Source organism: Ascaphus truei, chromosome 7, assembly GCF_040206685.1.
Source record: "Ascaphus truei isolate aAscTru1 chromosome 7, aAscTru1.hap1, whole genome shotgun sequence".
NCBI classification, from domain to species: domain Eukaryota; kingdom Metazoa; phylum Chordata; class Amphibia; order Anura; family Ascaphidae; genus Ascaphus; species Ascaphus truei.
The window spans coordinates 97,033,685-97,053,480 of record NC_134489.1 but is presented as its reverse complement, the minus strand read 5'-3'; the positions used below and the strand labels follow the sequence as shown (position 1 = coordinate 97,053,480).

Below are 19,796 nucleotides of genomic sequence, written 5' to 3'. Positions count from 1 at the left end.
GCATATTATGTATCTTGAGTATTTCCTGCTCTTTAAAAAAAAAAAGTCAGTGTTAAGATCACAATATTCTTACTCTTGTTTCTTACAGTAGGATACCATGGTAACCTTTAACCTTTAACCTGCAGGATATCACGGTAACCTTTAACCTGCCCTGAGCTCTGGGGACAGCTCCTTTCTAACCGCCTGGACACTTATCTCCTGAACGGAGTATTGGATTTCATTAAAAAAAAATTGGTGTTGGAAATGTAAGAGAATTCTTAAAGCAGGGGTGTGCAATCTTTCCCCCCTGCGCCCCCTTGCCGGCTCTCCCCCCCCCCCCTCCTTACCTTGGCTCCGGCGTTCTGGCGTCACATTTCCAGGACAGCGCGGCGTCACGTGACCCAGCTGCATCATATGACGTCGCCAGAAGCTGCCTGAGCCAAGGTAAGTAAAGTCACAGAGGCCTTCGCCGCTCCCCTTGCATTTAATGTAAATGCCTACGGGAAGCGTGCAGAGCCTCTGTAACCCGCCAGGCCCCCCCCCCAGTTTTCGCACCCGACTTAAAGTATGCAACAACAAAAAAAGTCATGCAAAAAAACAATGGCGGCCAGCGCGGACTGCTGGTTTAACCTTTGAAGGGCTTTAATGACGTAACTGGTAAACTTTACTTTTTTGTTTCCCCCAACAGAAATATGGCTACGGGGGGTGGATCCAGATGCAACATCACTGCAAGGTTTGTCGTGTTTCATTCTTAGGACATTTGTTAAAGGGTCATTTGAATATGGAGTTTAACTTCTACAAGGAGGCAAGCAGACTGAATCAGACGGGTTTGACATGTCACGAGGAAGATTCTGGGCCGTCGAGGACATTTCGTCGTGGTGTTTTGCCGTGACCACGTCTCCAGCGCCGTTTATCCGCCACTCATGTCGCTGCAGGGACATCTCTCCACCGGCCATTTTACCACCAAGGTAAGCCTCTAACCTTACGTCTTACCCTAAAAACCCATAATCTTAACCCCTAATAAGAACGCTACCCTAAAAACCTTAACCCCTTACCCTAAAACCCCTTACCCTAAACCCCCTAAATCCCCTAGATTAACCCCTACACACCCTATCCCTCATCCCCTACATTAACCCCTAAAAAACCCTATCCCTCATCCCCTACATTAACCCCTAAAACCCCCTATCCCTCATCCCCTACATTAACCCCTATCCCTCATCCCCTACATTAACCCATAAAACCCTATCCTTCATTCCCTACATTAACCCCTAACCCCCCTATCCCTCATTCCCTACATTAACCCCTAAACCCCCTATCCCTCATCCCCTACATTAACCCCTATACCCCCTATCCTTCATCCCCTACATTAACTCCTAAACCCCCTATCCTTCATCCCCTACATTAACCCATAAACCCCCTATCCTACATGAACCCCTAAACCCCCTATCCTTAATCCCCTACCTAACCCCTAAAACCCTTTCAGTCAATTTACCTTATTGGTGAAATGGCCAGCGGCTGTGTGTCCAGCAGCGGAAGGTCTCTCGGCGGCAACTTGGTCACGGCAAAATAACCGCGACCAAATGGATTCTGGTCGCTTACGGTCTTACAACATACAACTGTTCTGCACTCTTCGTTCCTATTTACTGGGAAGAAGTCTATATCTAAAACGACTACTTTTCTTGAACAGAAATAGCATTTATATTTCAATCTAGTTTTCCAAACCCAAACTGTGTGCTGTTATATCAAGGAACTCTAGCAATAGCTAATGAAAGCAATTAAGCAGATGCAATTAGGCAGATGGCCATTGCTTTAGAATCATAAATCGTTCTTCATTAAAAAAAAGACTATTTACCCGAAATGCTGGAATGGACTGTGGTCGTTAATAGTTACTTCAAAATATTTTGGTTTTTTTTATTTCCCTGTGTGTGCTCCTTGTAGCTGCTTCTGCTACAATTACTATCTCACTCATTGTCAGCTCCCGACACCTACACGGGAAGCAGGTTCATTAAAAATATTGTAAAATAGGTATTTGATGGGCAAAGCAGTAAATGACATATTTATACCCAATATATTCCATGGCTAAATTGTGGAAGCGTTTTAATATGTGCTGTAAAACAAAAGGTGACGTTTAGGGCCTATTTCTCGAGAGAAGGGACCGCATTAATCAGATTCACATTCTGTGTTAGCAAAGGCAAGAGTTTCCATGGTAACAGTGGGCAGCCTTTGAGCTATATATAAATAAATACCCTCTAGAGGTTGACTTCTGCCAGTTTTTCGTCGATATGTACAAGCCCCGCTCCTGTTTAAAGACTAATGAACTGTATTAACTATGGTTGCATGTTTTTAAGTTTTGCTCAATAAAACCCGTGTATCTGGCTGTTTATAAAGGGGGGGGGGGGGGAGGTGCAGGCAGCAGAAATATAACATTGTAAATGCAACTTGCAAAAGTAAGTAACCTTTTCACAGGCAGAGAAAGCCCCTCTGGCACTGAAAGGGTAAATTTATGTTATTCCCACAAAGGGCTCGTGCAGTTATGTGCACTGCTTTGAACTGCACCACACAAGGAGTGTTGCATGTAAATGTATATTGCACCCTGCAAGGAGTGTTGCATGTAAGTGTATATTGCACCCTGCAAGGAGTGTTGCATGTAAATGTATATTGCACCCTGCAAGGAGTGTTGCATGTAAGTGTATATTGCACCCTGCAAGGAGTGTTGCATGTAAATGTATATTGCACCCTGCAAGGAGTGTTGCATTTAAATGTATATTGCACCCTGCAAGAAGTGTTGCATGTAAATGTTTATTGCACCCTGCAAGGAGTGTTCCATGTAAATGTGTGTTGCACCCGGCAAGGAGTGTTCCATGTAAATGTGTGTTGCACCATCATGCTAAGAGTGTTGCATGTAAATGTATATTGCATCCTGCAAGAAGTGTTGCATGTAAATTGCACCCTGCTAGGAGTGTTGCATGTAAATGTGTGTTGCACCATCATGCTAAGAGTGTTGCATGTAAATGTATATTGCATCCTGCAAGAAGTGTTGCATGTAAATTGCACCCTGCTAGGAGTGTTGCATGTAAATGTGTGTTGCCCCCTGCTAGGAGTGTTGCATGTAAATGTGTGCTGCAACCTGCTAGGAGTGTTGCATGTAAATGTGTGTTGCAACCTGCTAGGAGTGTTGCATGTACATTTATATTGCACAATTATGCAAGGAGTGTTGCATGTCCATTTATATTGAACCATGCAAGGAGTGTTGCACGTAAATGTGTGTTGCCCCCTGCTAGGAGTGTTGCACGTAAATGTGTGTTGCCCCCTGCTAGGAGTTTTGCATGTAAATGTGTGTTGCCCCCTGCTAGGAGTGTTGCACGTAAATGTGTGTTGCCCCCTGCTAGGAGTTTTGCATGTAAATGTATATTGCACCCTGCTAGGTGTTTTGCATGTAAATGTATATTGCACCCTGCTAGGAGTGTTGCATATACATTTGTATTGAACCATTATGCTAGGAGTGTTGCATGTTAATTGGTAATGTAGACTTTTCTAGAACTGTTCATGTATGAAGCTTATCACAAATATAAAGTGAGGGCTGCAGCCCAAAGAAAACAAGTAGAATATTCACACGAAGTAATTATTGAACTTTGAAAACACCTTTAAAGGGGACACAGCACAGTCCAACAACTGTATATCCTGAACGAGTACAACAAGGTGGAAAACATGGATATTACATTATGTTATCATATTAGGCAAATAATGGTCTCTAATTTGTTACAGTAATACTTTATATCACGACACAATGGAATTGAGGTTTAATATTCATTGACAGTTGACGTTTCAATCTCCCCTGTCCCCATCATCATTTACGTGTAGATTGTGGTGATTTGTAATGTAGGTCATACACAGAACACTAAAAATAGGCAATCTGTTTGCTTTGATTGCACAGTGGTATAACACGGTGCTTCAGAGGGCTTTGTTACCGGGTTTTTTGGCTCTCCTAACCCGCTGAACACATCCATTATATGGAGTTCTCAAAGAAGAAGAAAATACAATTTAGCCAGCTATCGGGGTTTCACTCTCTGACACAGCAAGAGAGATTTATGGGGACCTTCTTTAAATGTAATAAAAGTAGCAGTGCTGGAGCTTCCAGTTCGGAACAGAAATTACTCAAATCTAAAGCAATACACAATTTAAACCATCTAAAGATATGTCCACTTAGGGAGCAGAGAGCAGAAAAAGATAGCTAGAGAGATTGATGTTGGCCTTATTTAGATACTTAGGGCAGCAACGTTTGGTACTGCCACTGTAAAATAGAACATACTACAATGTACAGCAATCCAGTGTATGGTTATATACTTCCATTTAGGGAACAAAGAATGAAAAATGGATACCCCTTAAAAACAAAATCACAGCATCTGATCCCTTCTAGGTGTCCTCAATGTATAATGTTCTCTGATCTTATACACAGCAATAAAGACACTGAATGTGTCCGCTATTAATTATTCCGATAGGCTTGGAGCAGTGGGTACAGTGTACCTGTTATATAGACTTAGGCACAATACCAAATAAACACAATGGACAATGATAAGGCACCAGGGATGTACTGCTCACCTCTCTGGCACCAAAGGGGTTAAAGGAGCAAAACAGTAAAAATCCTATATATATATATTTTTTTTAATCAGTTGTGTAGTATTAGATAATACTTACTGCATTTTTAATATATATCTTTTCTCCCAATGTCTTTTTTTTAAATTAGTTTTAATAATGTACTCAGCATTCTTTGGCAGCTTCGCAACCATTTAGAAAGTCACATCCACTTCCTCTTTTGAAACAGGCCTTTTTGAGCTCTGTCCTTTGGCAACAAAGTATCACAATCATATCTGTTGCTATGTTCCAAACAGCAGACTGTCTATTGCTCTGAAATCTGTAACGAAAATGTTACACTTAGTAATGTAATGTTACATTAGAGCTGCAGCATTTCAGACGGCAGCACAGAATTAGACGGTGGCCATTTTGATAGCCCCACAAGCAGGATATTGGCAGAAAGAATCGATCTGCAGCTTAGGTTATTATGTCTCATTAAAGTTACTCACATGATTTAAGTTCTGTTTTCCCTGGTGAGAAACAGCTTAAGTTCAGATACTCAGCATCATTAGACCTGGCTGCCCGTTCATATTATTAACCTCGTTGCTGCCAGTAGAACATTGGTTAGGAATGCATTGCCAGCCACAGACTTTAAAGCTGCAGTTCAGTCTTTTTTTTTTTTACATTTATTTTTTTACTTCAATAGTTTTATGTGTGCAATCTCTAATTACCTAAAGAACAGTATAGCTGCAGCTCAATTCGTTTTCCATGTATTGATAGGTCGAAATTTGGTGACATATTAAAAGCTGGCATTTGTTTATAATCTGCTTGACTGGCAGTGGAAGCTCATGAATATTCATGAGCAATCCTGCACTGACAAGTGCTAGAGGGAGGGCAGTGCTGACAAAGGGGTGTGCCAGAGCTTGTGACAGGACAAGAAGGGGCAGTGCCTTAGCAAATGGCTGTTAAAATAGAATACAAGAAAATTGGTCTTTCAAAGTTGTTTTTTTAAAAACAGAAAATGCTAAAAGTATTTTTTCTTACTACAGAACTGATTTATTAAAAAAAACAAACATGCAGGATATTGACTGAACTGCAGCTTTAAGGACCTTTACGGTGAATTAACATTATTTTATTTGACGTATACGGTAACCTCAGCTTGTGTTTCTGCTTTGACTTTTCTTTCCTTAGGGGGAGGGGACAATGATGAAAGATGGACATGTTTTTCGCGTTGTCCAATCCAATTGTTGGGATCCTGAAGTGAGGTTAGGAGAGATGGATCAGTCAGGTACATACAAACTATAAGAAGTGTGATGCGTCACTATCCCCTGTGGCCATGAAGAGGTTATGCCATGGTGTGTATGCATGTGACATGTCAACTCATTCAGTGCAAGGGAGTTTATAATGATCAATAAGGCTAAATGGGAAAATATTGGGCAATAAAGAGAATATATGAGTTTGAAATGTATGTGTAATACTTTGTCTTATTTCATCAACATTTATATATTTATAAAATATTTAGAACCAGGAAGTAATACATTGAGAGTTACCTCTCGTTTTCAAGTATGTTCTGGGCACAGAGTTAAGACAAATAATACATGGTTACAAATACAGTTACATAAATGAACAGGGTTATACATTATATACAAGACATGACATGACATTAAAACATGACATTTAAAAAAAAAAAAAAATTTAATGTTCAAAATCAAATAAAAATGTATTTCCCATAAAAAGAATAGAGACTTTTCACAAACTAAGTTGCAATGCAAGATGCCTATATTTGTTGTTAAATAGAACCCGCTCGCTGTCGGAGGCGACTGCAGTTCAATGATTTGCAAAATGGATGTGGACACTCTGGTTCCAATGGCAGTAAATGTAAAGCAGGCCTAAAATGAGAGAGAACGAGACGGTGATTCCACTGAGATAAGAGCGGGGGGCTCAACTCCAGCCCTCAAGACCCCCTCCCCCCCCTCCCCCCAACAGGTAAGGTTTTCAGGATATCCCTGCTTCAGCACAGGTGGCTCAATCAGTCCCTGCTTCAGCACAGGTGGCTCAATCAGAGGCTCAGTCTTCGACTGAGCCTCTGATTGAGCCACCTGTGCTGAAGCAGGGACTGATTGAGCCACCTGTGCTGAAGCAGGGATATCCTGAAAACCTGACCCAGAGTGGAGGAGCCCTGGATTAGAGAAATGCAGCAGCTTCAACTATTTGGTTCTCTCCGCATGAAAAAAAAGACGGCAACAAAAGTTTGTTCCCTATCTTTGTGCTCTATGCAGGAGTGACGGTACAAGCTCTCTCAACAGTTCCCGTAATGTTCAGCTACTGGGTAAGTTGTAAGCACAGCCCAGGCGATCTTTCTAGTACAATTCCTACTAAACTATATTGTTTCTTGTTTTTCTTTGAAACGGTGTGACGAGTGGGGTTGTCTGGTGTCCAGTACTGAACCGGACTGTCCCGTATTTGGACAATGTCCAGTAAAAAAAAAAAAGAGAGGTAATACTGGACATGTGTGTGTCCGGTATTACTTCTCTGGACACAGTGACCTGACCGGCTTGGGGAGGCCGCGGGATTTCCCAGAGCAGGGCTGTTCCTCGGGGTCGGGGCAGCTTCCTCCATCCTGATTGCCTGCTGCTGGCTAATGCAGCCAATCAGGAGGAGGTGTCAGGAGCCTGGGGGCGGGGCCATGGAGGAGGAGGAGGAAACAGCATGGAGCGGCAAGAGGTGTGTGTGTTTCTGTGTCTCGAGCACGTCATACCTTTCACCATTGCGCCCAGTATTTTTGGAGAAGCCGCCTGGCAATCCTAGTGACGTGCAATGTTGTGCATTTTGCAAATGTTTGAATGTATTGAAATACCCGTAAACGGTTCAGGAACGGTCGTCTTCTACGTTCGCAGTCACCGACGCCAACTTTGCAAGGTTTCTTTGTTTCAATGCATTATCGAGTGTTGAGAGAAGCGGACAAATGTTGGAAGGCTTGCAGCATAAACAACCGCATTTCACAAATGTTACCAATTTATTTCCAGACTTTGGGGCAAAATGTAATTCCCAAGATGTATATTTTAAGTTGCCAATTTTTGGCAAATTTGCATTATTTTATTTTTTACATTTCAAATTCTAAATAAGAATCATTTGCACTCAATGAATTTATCCATCTTTAATAATGAGCGTTTAACAAAGAATTAGGGACCCATTTCAGCAGGAAGATCGTCCCTTTTATGTCAGAGAATTAATATGATTCAGTGGCAATACTTGGTAAAAAAATAAAAATGCTTTAAAATAGAAGGATCAGGTGTTTTCAGTATCACGCTGGGGATCTTTCATTACTTTAACTATTACTTTACCTACTTCAAAACTAGCAGGATCGTGCGATTGAAGTGATTTCCATACACTATGCAATGTTCAGGCTTTGGGAACTGTTAGTACAATGCAATGTATTTCTCATTTGGTGCACAAGTAAAGTATTCAGTGTGGATTTAAGTACAGTAAATAAAACTACCATGTGTGGTCCATTTGCAAGTCTCAGACAGGTCTGCAACTCTGTCTTTCCTCATTATTGCTTAGCAAACAATGCTTACACTGGAGCCAGGGATTCTGGGTAATGACATGCAAATGAGCATAGTGTGTAACTACGGTTGCCAGGTGGCATCTCCAAAGGTACTGGACACAACGGTGAAAAGTGCAATGCGCTCACGAAAAGACGGTGAGGAGTAATGTTATTTATAAGTGATCTGATAGTTACGTAATTTTTTTCAAAATTTCACTACAAGTGTGCACCAATTTTCACCAAATCATATTCTTTTTTTTACGAAACGATCAGATTATTTATAAATAACATACCCGCAGTCACACATTGCGAGCAATACTGATCTTAATCAAAATCTGATCTCCCACAAATTCCAAGATTTTTGCACCACTCTTCATCCTCTCACCACCCCCCTCATCCTCTCACCCCCCCTCCCCTCATCCTCTCTCACCCCCCCTCCCCTCATCCTCTCACCCCCCCCCTCCTCTCTCAACACCTCTCATCCTCTTTCACCCCCCACCCCTCATCCTCTCTCTCCCCTTCATCCCCCCACTCCCCAACATGGAGCTGGTAAGTGGTATAACAACACATTAAAAAAGTTATACCATACCGTGTACAGCAAATATAAATACCACGTGTGGTGCATTTACATATCTCAGACGGGTCTGCAGTCCTATCTTTCCCCACCGGTCTGAGACCTGCAAATGCACCACTGGTAATATTTTTATGTATTGTACGGTGTAGGGTTTTTGTCACTTTTTTTTACCTACCATAACTTTTCTAATGTGTGGATTTAACAAACCCACAGAGGAAGGCCTTCAGTGGGTCAGTGCACAGTGGCATTACTAAGCAACTCTTAACTACAAAAGAGGGCCAGACATACACATTAGCCACAAACTGGAGTCACTTCTGCACTATTTCAGCTCTGTTCACTGCCCTAACCTGCTTTATTTTGTCCTTCATGTAGTTAATACCAATATAAAACAATGCTTCATACAACATGACCTAATCGTATTGAACTAATTTGCCAAATAAACAACAATGTGATAGTTGTGTATGCAAAGAATTGAGTGAGTTAACCAGGAACCTGGCACATAATTGGAGGTAATTAGAAGTTTCACTAATGCCCACATATAAATTCACAAGGGACGTCAATAATGTATTGTTGGGGATCGATGTGTACTGGAATCACTAGCTGCTTTACGCTGAGGTTACGCTGCACATTTTAAAAGTTGTTCTGTGTTTGCATAATTAAGGCTGACAAATCCTCCTGTTCCACTTTATACAACAACTTGTTTAACAGACTGCATACAGTACGCTGAGATTAGTGTGCTGACGTTTGTCTCAGGGCACTGGGCAAATGGCCACTTAAATATGGCTTCCATGGACATAGCTATGGTTATGAAACCTATTTATGGAGAATGTCGGGGGAGGGGATGCATATTTTGCTGTTGTAAAGGACTAAGGCAAGTACTGAGAGAGGCGTCTTTTTAGGGCTAACCAGAAAGGCTTCAGTATGTTAGTGCATCAGAAAGAAATCTGATTTTCGAAATGGGAGCTATTCACACACAGAGGAGGAACTATGTAGTTTTTGTGCCCGGGGCTAGTTTCACCAACTGCGCCCCCCTCCCCCCTTTATTTGTGAATATTTTGTGTTCTCTCTCCGCCCCATTCTCTCTGCTGCCCCGCTTGCCCCCCTAATTTTGCTTCTGACACAGAATATAAAATGTAAAAAAAAATGACACTATGTCCGATCTTTAACCAGGCAAAGCCAAAGGACACTCTGGATCTGTCCCAGTTCTTAAATGATGATTTAGCAGCAGTTGTTCAGAGGCACCCGAAAAGATTCATAGGGCTTGGAACACTACCTATGCAGTCTCCAGAGCTGGCAGTGCAGGAGATGCATCGATGTGTGAAGGAGCTGGGCTTCCCAGGGGTACAGATAGGATCCCACATCAACCAATGGGACCTGAATTCACCTGAACTTTACCCGGTCTATGCAGTAAGTTTAGTCTTTGTTAGATCTGCTTACCCGCAGATGCCAGAGGGATAAGCAACACATTGCAGAGCAATATAATAACACGCAGAAATAACATGCAGCGCAATATAATAACACGCAGAAATAACACGCAGAGCGATATAACATGCAGAAATAACATGCAGCGCAATATAATAACACGCATAAATAACATGCAGCGCAATATAATAACACGCAGAAATAACATGCAGCGCAATATAATAACACGCAGAAATAACATGCAGCGCAATATAATAACACGCAGAAATAACATGCAGCGCAATATAATAACACGCAGAAATAACATGCAGCGCAATATAATAACACGCAGAAATAACACGCAGAGCGATATAACATGCAGAAATAACATGCAGCGCAATATAATAACACGCAGAAATAACACGCAGAGCAATATAATAACACGCAGCGCTATATAATAACATGCAGAGCAATATAACATACATCGCAATATAATAACATGCAGAAATCACACGCAGAGCCATATAACATGCAGAAATAACATGCAACACTATAATAACATGCAGAGCTATATAACACGCAGAAATAACACGCAGTGCAATATAATAACACGCAGCGCAATATAATAACATTCAGAGCAATATAACATGCAGAAATAACATGCAGCGCAATATAATAACATGCAGAAATAACATGCAGCGCAATATAATAACATGCAGAAATAACACGCAGAGCAATATAATAACATGCAGAGCAATATAACATACATCGCAATATAATAACATGCAGAAATCACACGCAGAGCCATATAACATGCAGAAATAACATGCAACACTATAATAACATGCAGAGCTATATAACACGCAGAAATAACATGCAGCGCAATATAATAACACGCAGAAATAACATGCAGCGCAATATAATAACATGCAGAAATAACATGCAGCGCAATATAATAACACGCAGAAATAACACGCAGAGCGATATAACATGCAGAAATAACATGCAGCGCAATATAATAACACGCAGAAATAACACGCAGAGCAATATAATAACACGCAGCGCTATATAATAACATGCAGAGCAATATAACATACATCGCAATATAATAACATGCAGAAATCACACGCAGAGCCATATAACATGCAGAAATAACATGCAACACTATAATAACATGCAGAGCTATATAACACGAAGAAATAACACGCAGTGCAATATAATAACACGCAGCGCAATATAATAACATTCAGAGCAATATAACATGCAGAAATAACATGCAGCGCAATATAATAACATGCAGAAATAACATGCAGCGCAATATAATAACATGCAGAAATAACACGCAGAGCAATATAATAACATGCAGAGCAATATAACATACATCGCAATATAATAACATGCAGAAATCACACGCAGAGCAATATAACATGCAGAAATAACATGCAACACTATAATAACATGCAGAGCTATATAACACGCAGAAATAACACGCAGTGCAATATAATAACACGCAGCGCAATATAATAACATGCAGAGCAATATAACATGCAGAAATAACATGCAGCGCAATATAATAACACGCAGAAATAACATGCAGCGCAATATAATAACATGCAGAAATAACACGCAGAGCAATATAATAACATGCAGAGCAATATAACATGCAGATATAACATGCAGAACAATATATTAACATGCAGATATAATATCATGCAGAGCAATGTAATAACAACCAATGGCTGTTGACAATCTGGCAGCTTCTGTATTTAGCATATTTTCCAATGAACGAATGAAACATGTAGACGATGTTTTCTGTAAACCAAATCTATGTGTACAACCTCATTTCAGGCTGCTGAAGAATTAAACTGCTCCATCTTTGTGCATCCCTGGGACATGCCAATGGATGGGAGAATGTCCAAATATTGGCTTCCCTGGCTGGTAGGTTAGTATATTATACTTTTATCATCTACTGGTGCCCTTCTTCATGTCATAGTTAGGCCGGTAGCCTAACAAATAGATTGAATAGGAAAATTGTAATTTCAATGTAGAAAAAAAATGCAGAACATTAATAAAATAATTCAATTGTATTTTTGTTAATTAAAAAAAAAATTAAGCTCTTTCATAATTATCTTTTAGTTTGCAAAAGGTTTGACTGCTTCATTTTTCATCAAGGGTTCAATTATTTTAAGCCTTAAAGAAAAACATAATAGATGTTTGAAAAGCACTTTTTTTTTTCATTGGAATTCATTCCTTCCTTTTCAGTTCAACTCCAAATACAAAAAAGGTAAAGTAAGTACATTTCTCAGGAACCGGAGATTCACTAAAAAGAGCGCTTTTCTGTTCTGGAATACCCTTTATTCAGATTTATAACAAGAAAAGGAGGGAGTTGTTGCTTTAAGATGGGGAATTGATTATAAAATTGGGGGAATTGATTATAAAATTGGGGGAGCTAAAACAGTAGTTTTTTATTTTTTTTAACGTTTGTCGGAGAGAAGTGCACCTCACTGCCGGAGGGGCCTGCATCTATGCAATATGATCTGTGCCTTTCCGACACTAAAGTAGTTAAATAAAATATATAATAGTGGGTTTTAAAAATGGAATGACCTCTATCTCTTTGGAATTTGCGTGCTACAACTGATCTTTGTGTGTTAAAGTGCATAGTTTTTCTATAATAAACAGGGACCTGGGGCCCTCTGAAATATTAATTTGACATCTTATTTGGATATCCCAGGTGGTGGAAGTGTATAGATATGATTGCAATTGAGTAAAGGGTTAATATTAACTCGTTGGAGGCACCTTTGCAGAGGAGAAAGGTGAGTTGGCTAGAGTAGCCGTGTGTATTGACCCTGGTAGCATATCTAAGTCACGTGCTCACTTGTGTTCTGTTTGAGACAGTGGTATATTGGGACAGATTTAGGGGAGACGTTAACCCATTTGAGGAACCTTTGCGAAGGTGACGAGTGTGGCAGCTTGCGAGTTGTGTATTAACCCTTGTCCTGTAGAGGAGATATTGTCCATTTGAGGGACCGCTGCGGAGGTGAAAAGTGGGAGCAAAGAAGAAACAATAAAGTGCGCTACTAAATATTACTCTATGTACAGTGCAAATCAATTGACCACACATAAACAAAACACCACTGTGATAAATAATAACAATTTCAACAACCTCTAATTGGGTGAAGAGGGCGCCTGCGGCTGCTAGTGTTAGAGTGGCTCAGCACCCCTATAGAATAGTGGGACACAAGAAAAAACAGCACACAACGCATATGGTGAAGTAAGTTCAATAAAAGTGTTGTATTAGGTAAGGTAATATATCTGCGTACATCAGGATAAAACAAACAGGCATTACATGTACTGTGACGTGTTGCCGGATGCTGAAGGCAGCAGGATCAGTCTCTCACTCGGCACCCTCAGATGGTGATCAGCTGGAACCTCAGAGTGGGTTCTCTGCAGGTAGGCAGCTGCTCCCGGAGTGTCACTATAGAACTTCCGTCTGGTGTCTTGCTTGAAAGGTAAGCAGCTTTGGTGTGGAGGAGGTGATAGTCCACAATCACACTTGCAGACAGCTGCTCTGCGTGATCGACGGCAAGGCGCCAGGCAATGACGGCCGTCAGCTGGATTCAACGCCGCTCGTATTAGTGAACAGGACCCGCTGTAACTCGAGTGATTGATCTAAATGCCTAGAGGTACCCTTTCTAGGTAGGGGATCAACCGTGTGTGTTTAATCCTACGCGTTTCATAGCACAGGGCTACTTCTTCAGGAATTCATTTTTAATAAGCCAATAGAGTATTTACACCCCATGGTCGCATCTGATTTGGCTACGTTGGATATCACGCATCTCCAATCACATCTTTCATCGGCACCTGAATGAATAATTAAGCTAAATGTATCTCTGTGGGATGGCTGCATGAAACTTCCCACCTAACCATTCAAATGGAGAAGTTAACACATTACTAGTACCTAAGACACAATATTCCTGTGTAACACGTCACAGTACATGTAATGCCTGTTTGTTTTATCCTGATGTACGCAGATATATTACCCTACCTAATACAACACTTTTATTGAAAAGTGGGAGTGCATGCGAGCGTGAGTATTAACCCTTGTCCTGTCTGCAGGTCCCGTGCTCGCAGGGTTGCCGTACGTGACATGCTACTTTATTGTCCTTACAACATCCAACATCCATCTAAACGGTGTTGTAATAGCTCACAAATCTGGGAAGTGGAGACTTTTTCTTCTATAAATGCCTCTGATACTGCACCAACTACAGAAAATGTTCCAAATTCTCTAATAGGCATTTGTAGTCACTGTTATTCTGGATTATTCTGCTGAAAAGCCATTCCAAGCTCCATGCTGTAAGAGAACATCTTTAGGTTTGGATGGGTCACTGGACCTTGAGATATAACGCCTGTACTAATGAAAGGAGCTATGGATAATCTATTGACATCTTTCTTACCTCTGAAAACTATGTTCTCTTTGCCCAGGCAGGATTTATTAGAATAACTTCTACTCACCCTAACTGGATCTTCTTAAGAATCCTCTGAATTTTTGGAAAGGGTGAAAAAAAATGTAAGTTAGTGTAAAATCCAAGGAGATTGCGAGTGTTTCCACAAAGGCTGCTTTTAGGTCTTTGGTTCAAGCGCTGAAAGTCGTAACTATTCAATTTAATCTAGACACCAACAAGTCCAAAGAGTGCCCCTTTTTATCCACTGCATAAAAGATCTTTGGCTTGAGAGACCATTCCCATAGACTAAGAATGTTCCTGCTCATAGCAGTACATTTGTCCTTCTCTACAATATGTACTGCCAATATTGAGGCTTTCTGTCCCACCCATTGTAATATTCACTTTCGGCCGAAGAGAGAAACAATAAATCATGGAAACATACAAAAATAAGCTCCATAAACATAGGGTATGCACCATTGCTGGTAGGACACAACAACTGAGGGAATAGGAGAGAATGAGGCAGCTTATACAGCCATATTCAGTCAGCTGACGTGTCCTACCTCTGGCTTGAAGTGGCCCAATGCACTGTCATGGAGACCCTTTATTCTTATTCTAGCTTTTTACCTAAATGTGCAGCGATTTAACTGCCACAACAAAGGTACTGTGAGGAATCCACTCCTGGCTTTTCTCGTAGCCTTGCAGGGTGCTGTTGCAGTTGTTCTCACTAATTCCCTCTTTGCTATCAACAGCAGCTGTGCGGGCTATCACTGCAACCTAGCCTTGTACTCTGTCATTGGAGCAGTGTCCTCAAACGCTCCTCCTGGGATTGGCCCGCTGGCCTTTAAATACTACATTCACACAATGCTTCTCTGCCAAGCATAAACCTTCTTGGAAGTTACTGTGTTCAGCCACAAGCCCTTGCTTGTTTTCCTTGTGACTAATCCTGTGGAAGTATTCCAGCATTAGTTCCTGCTTTCCCTGCAACCTGCTGCTTCTATCCTTAGCAGAGGTTGCTGTTTGGACCCTGTGGCCTGCTGCTCTTTCTCCCTTTGCAGAGGTCAGCTTTAACTCTCGTGCTGAAGCACCTCGGAGACCTGCTGTGTGCTATCTCCCTGGAGCCACAACCTGCTGCTTCTACCCTTAGCAGAGGTTGCCATTGGGACCCCGTGGCCTGCTACTCTTTCTCCCTTCGCAGAGGCCATCTTGAACTCTTGCGCTGAAGCAGTGGTTTACCGGTGCTGCCTGGCGGTGTCCCCACTCCGGTCTGCCTTCCCTCTCTTAGACCGGCGCCATGGGACGTGGACGCCACTCGCGCAAACCCCGTTCCCGACCTGCAGCGATTACGCTGAATCAGGAGGACCTACTTGATTTCCTGTTACCGATTCCCTGCTTGGACTACAACTACCCGGATATCACCTATCCTGACTCTGGGTCGTCCAACGATTACGCTGTTCTCTCCAATCCTGAACCTGGCCTGTTTGACGATGAATTCCGCACTCCGGACCAGTCTGCGCGGTCTAAGGTCGGTGATTTCATAACCCAGCCTCAGCTACGCGGTCCGGCCCCGGTTTGTGGCGAGCACAACCGCGACAGTATGCTCGGCCCCACAAAACCGGACCGCGATGTGGCGGGGGTTGGTAAATATGTAACTGAACCTATGTCCCAGGCTGCGAACCAGTCCCTGTTTGAAGAACAGTATCTGTTTGAAAAACTGCCTCCGCCTAATCTTACCTGTGTGTATGAAGGGTTAACCCCTGCAGAAAGACTGACTCGTAAATAAATACTTACTAAGTCTCAGGAATGTAAAGAGGTAAAGAAGATGTTACAAGCCCAGTATTCCCAACTACTCCTTCTTATGTCCACTCCGGGTCTCCAAACTGCGAAATTTAGGGTACCGGCTCTGGCCATAGACACCACCCTTAAATTATTCCTGGAATTTGACAGGAACATAAGTGAGCGTGACCCTCTCCTTGCCGCCTACGCACGGACGATTCACAAACCCTTTTCTGTCAGTCCTGTTGCTAAACCTGTGGGGGTACCTCCCTCTCCAAGAAATGACCAAACTGTCCCACTATCACTGCCCCCTAAGGTAGAAGCTGCCACGGTCTTTAGCTCTGATTGCACCTCCTGTTACTTAGACCCCAAGGATATGTCTAAGTTAAACCGTGCCAATCAGCCCTGTGAGGTTCCCGTGGAGTATACGTGTATTTCCCAAGCCAAAGCTATGGCTCTAATGTCTGAGAATGAACCCCTTCTAGCCTGTATTTCTAACTCAGAATCCCTAACTCCTGCCTTTGAGGTTATTCCTGTCTTAACCAGAGAATGAACCTGGTTTTCCCTCACTTTCTAACTCAGAATTTCTAAGTTCTATCCCCGAGGTTATTCCTGTCTTAACCCCTGCTAGTCAGGCCTATGAGTCCCCCACTGTAAATCCCGGCATTCCCCAGGTCAGTGTGTCTCTCCTAGCACTAGAGAATGTACCCTCTTTGCACTCTCTTTCTAACCCAGAAATTCTAAGCTCTGTCCCTGAGGTTTTTTCTGTATTAACCCCTGTGGGTCAGCCCTATGAGCCCCCCTTGGTAAATCCCTGTAGTCCGCCAATCAAGGACACCTCCTTAGCTTCGGAGGAGGAACTCCTTGTGTCCACAATTTCAGAGGCAAATCTCCCTCTTTTTGACTCTCATGTACTCTCTGTGTTGACCCCTGTAAATCCTTGCTGCCCCCAGGCTAATGCGTCCTTTCTAGCGTCAGAGAGTGAATCCCCAAATCTGACAGCAGAGGTTGCACTGAATGATCCTCCTAAGGTTGCGGAGTCCTTGGTTATTCTTTGCTATTATCCCCCTGGTTCAGCTCAAGTTTTCGCTGCCGTGCCTCCTGAAAAATCTGCTAAAATACTGGTTCCAGTTAAAGATATTCAGGAACCATTTTTTTCCATAAGCCTGTTTGCGGAATCCCCACTCCTAGGTATTTCGCTGACCCAGTCTGTCACTCAGAGAGCTCAGATCCCTGCTTCAGCGCGTAGACTCCTTGTCATGGAATCTGTAGTCGTTTCTGATTTCCCAGACACGCCCTCCCTAGTACCCACTTCAGAGATCAGCACAGTTGTGGTTGCCCCCCTTGTACTGTCTGTGTTCTCCTCTTCTCAAACCCTAGGGTTAAAAGCGAACAGTGGTCATTATGCCCTCCTGTGGCTGAAGTTGTTGAGTTCCCAGGAATTTTTTCTGACACATGGCTCCCACTCAGAAGTGATGCTTTTTTATATGTGCTAGCTAGAAACCAGTACACAGTTTTCCCCCACTCTGAAATTTTCCTTGTCGGTCCCGCTACTCAGAGAGGTAAAACCCTTCCTTCAGATTCGGAATCTCTTTCCATAGAGGCCGTCCTTGCTTTTGGTCCCCCTGATGCCTCTGTCCAAGCAACCCCTCCAGAGATCAGCGTATCTGTCGTTACCCCCTTAGTACTGTCAGAGACCACCCTGCCTACATTACAAATTCAGGTGTTTAAATCTGAGCTATTTTGTTTTCCTTCCCTTGCTAAACTTCAGTCCCTTAGCATTGCATCTAAATGTGCCCCAGCAACCTTTGGATTAATCTATGTTAAGGTTAGGACTCCTGTGTTTAAGGGTACTTTCTCACACGTGCCCAGTAGACCCAGAACTCCCGTGATTGATTCTAAGTCACTTTCCAATGTATCTGATTTTCTCACTAGTGAAACCCAGACACCCACATCACTGACTAGCAGTTTCATTATCAGAATTTTCGCACTAGTAAACATACCTATTTCTGATTTTGTCATGACACGTACCCCTGTTAGGGTCCTTGCAGTTTTAAATAAGACTCTTTATTCTTCTAAAGTTTCTGCTTTTAAGAGTTTCCCCGGTTCCAACTTACCACTTATTGACCCTCTAACTTCCCCAGTAACCGTCACTGATTCCCAGGCACCAGCTCCTGACGCTGGTTCTCCTCCTACCAGTGCCCCTGCAGTGCCAGATGTCCCTGTTACAGATTCTGAGCTTCCAACTCCAGACATTGGCTTCCCCCCCTCCACTGCCCTGGCACTGCCTGTTTCTCAAGTTCCAGATATTAAAGCTCCTGAGCCTATTCCTACTCCCACTCCTATGACAAGTATGATGTCCTTGGAGTACATAGCAGCATGTAGTCCGCCCCATGCGGTTGTTCTAATCTCTGCAAAGACCAGCATACCTTCCCCGGACTCTGGTGCCATATCTGAAGTAACCCTGACCGCACTCCAAATCCCCAGGGCGGGAGGGCAGTTTCTTTTCACTGACCATTCGGTGGTTCCTGAAGTACCCCAGAATGACTTTAAGTATGGGGTTTCTCTCCCTATTGTCTCTAGAACTTTACACGTTGCCTTGGACTTTGTGATCTCCACTCCCCAGGCAATACTACCCCTCACCGAGGGTTGTACAGTATTTGGGAGCTCCACTGCTGATTGCTTCTCTACCGCTGCGAACTCGTGGTTGTCTCTCTCAGAACCTCCTGCAGTACCTATTGTTTCCCCTGTGTTGGAAATCCCCAGTTCGTACCCCAAGATGACGGTCCCTAGACCTGGTTTACGGCTCGTCTTGTCACCTATCATACCAATACCTGGCACTACCCGGAAAATCGTTGGAGGAAAGGATCCTCTCAAAATCCTACGTGCAAACTTCAGCAAAAACTTTACCTGCCCATAGGGTCTCCCTGTTATACCCGTTCAATTATCGGTGCCTCTTGGCCCGCACTCTGGTACGATTACTAGGGACCGGGCACCCATCTGGGGTCCTTCTGCCCTTTATGTTCTGGAAACCCCTGTTTCTCCTCCGCTCTGGATGCCCAAGTCATTTCGCGTGGCGAGCCACGCACCAGGAATTTCGGTGCTACCACACTCATATCCCAAAATGGTACTCGCCAGTGTACTGCTGGTTTACGGATGCCCTTCCCTCCTAAAGCACTTTAGGAACAACTCCATGTCCCGAGACCTATTAATGGCCCTGTCTGGCTGCAGTTTTCACCGGGAGGGGGGGATACGCAAGGGAGTGCCCACGAGTCTCTGGACCACGACTCTTCTCCACATCCTGGACAGTTCAGGAACAATTCCAGGTCCCCCATCCCTATGGGTGGTCATATTTGCCCGGATGTCTCACCTGAAGGGCTGGGGGGGGTACTGTGAGGAATCCACTCCTGGCTTTTCTCGTAGCCTTGAAGGGTGCTGTTGTTGTTGTTCTCACTAATTCCCTCTTTGCTATCAACAGCAGCTGTGCGAGCTATCACTGCAACCTAGC

The 19,796-nt window shown here is 43.0% G+C and overlaps 1 protein-coding gene across 6 annotated transcripts in view; it reads left to right on the top strand.

The window, feature by feature from the left end:
- ACMSD (aminocarboxymuconate semialdehyde decarboxylase) overlaps window positions 1-19,796 on the top strand; it is a 43,387-nt gene that overhangs the window by 6,126 nt on the left and 17,465 nt on the right. For 4 of the 6 annotated variants that reach the window (XM_075609535.1, XM_075609537.1, XM_075609538.1 and 1 more), the window contains exons 2-7: window positions 126-245; window positions 668-712; window positions 5,743-5,839; window positions 6,831-6,880; window positions 9,843-10,079; window positions 11,922-12,015. In XM_075609535.1, the coding sequence (XP_075465650.1) occupies window positions 695-712; window positions 5,743-5,839; window positions 6,831-6,880; window positions 9,843-10,079; window positions 11,922-12,015 (496 nt within the window). In that variant the 5' untranslated portion in view covers window positions 126-245; window positions 668-694. The remainder of the gene's footprint in view (window positions 1-125; window positions 246-667; window positions 713-5,742; window positions 5,840-6,830; window positions 6,881-9,842; window positions 10,080-11,921; window positions 12,016-19,796) is intronic. The other 2 variants (XM_075609534.1, XM_075609539.1) reach the window with 2 other exon arrangements.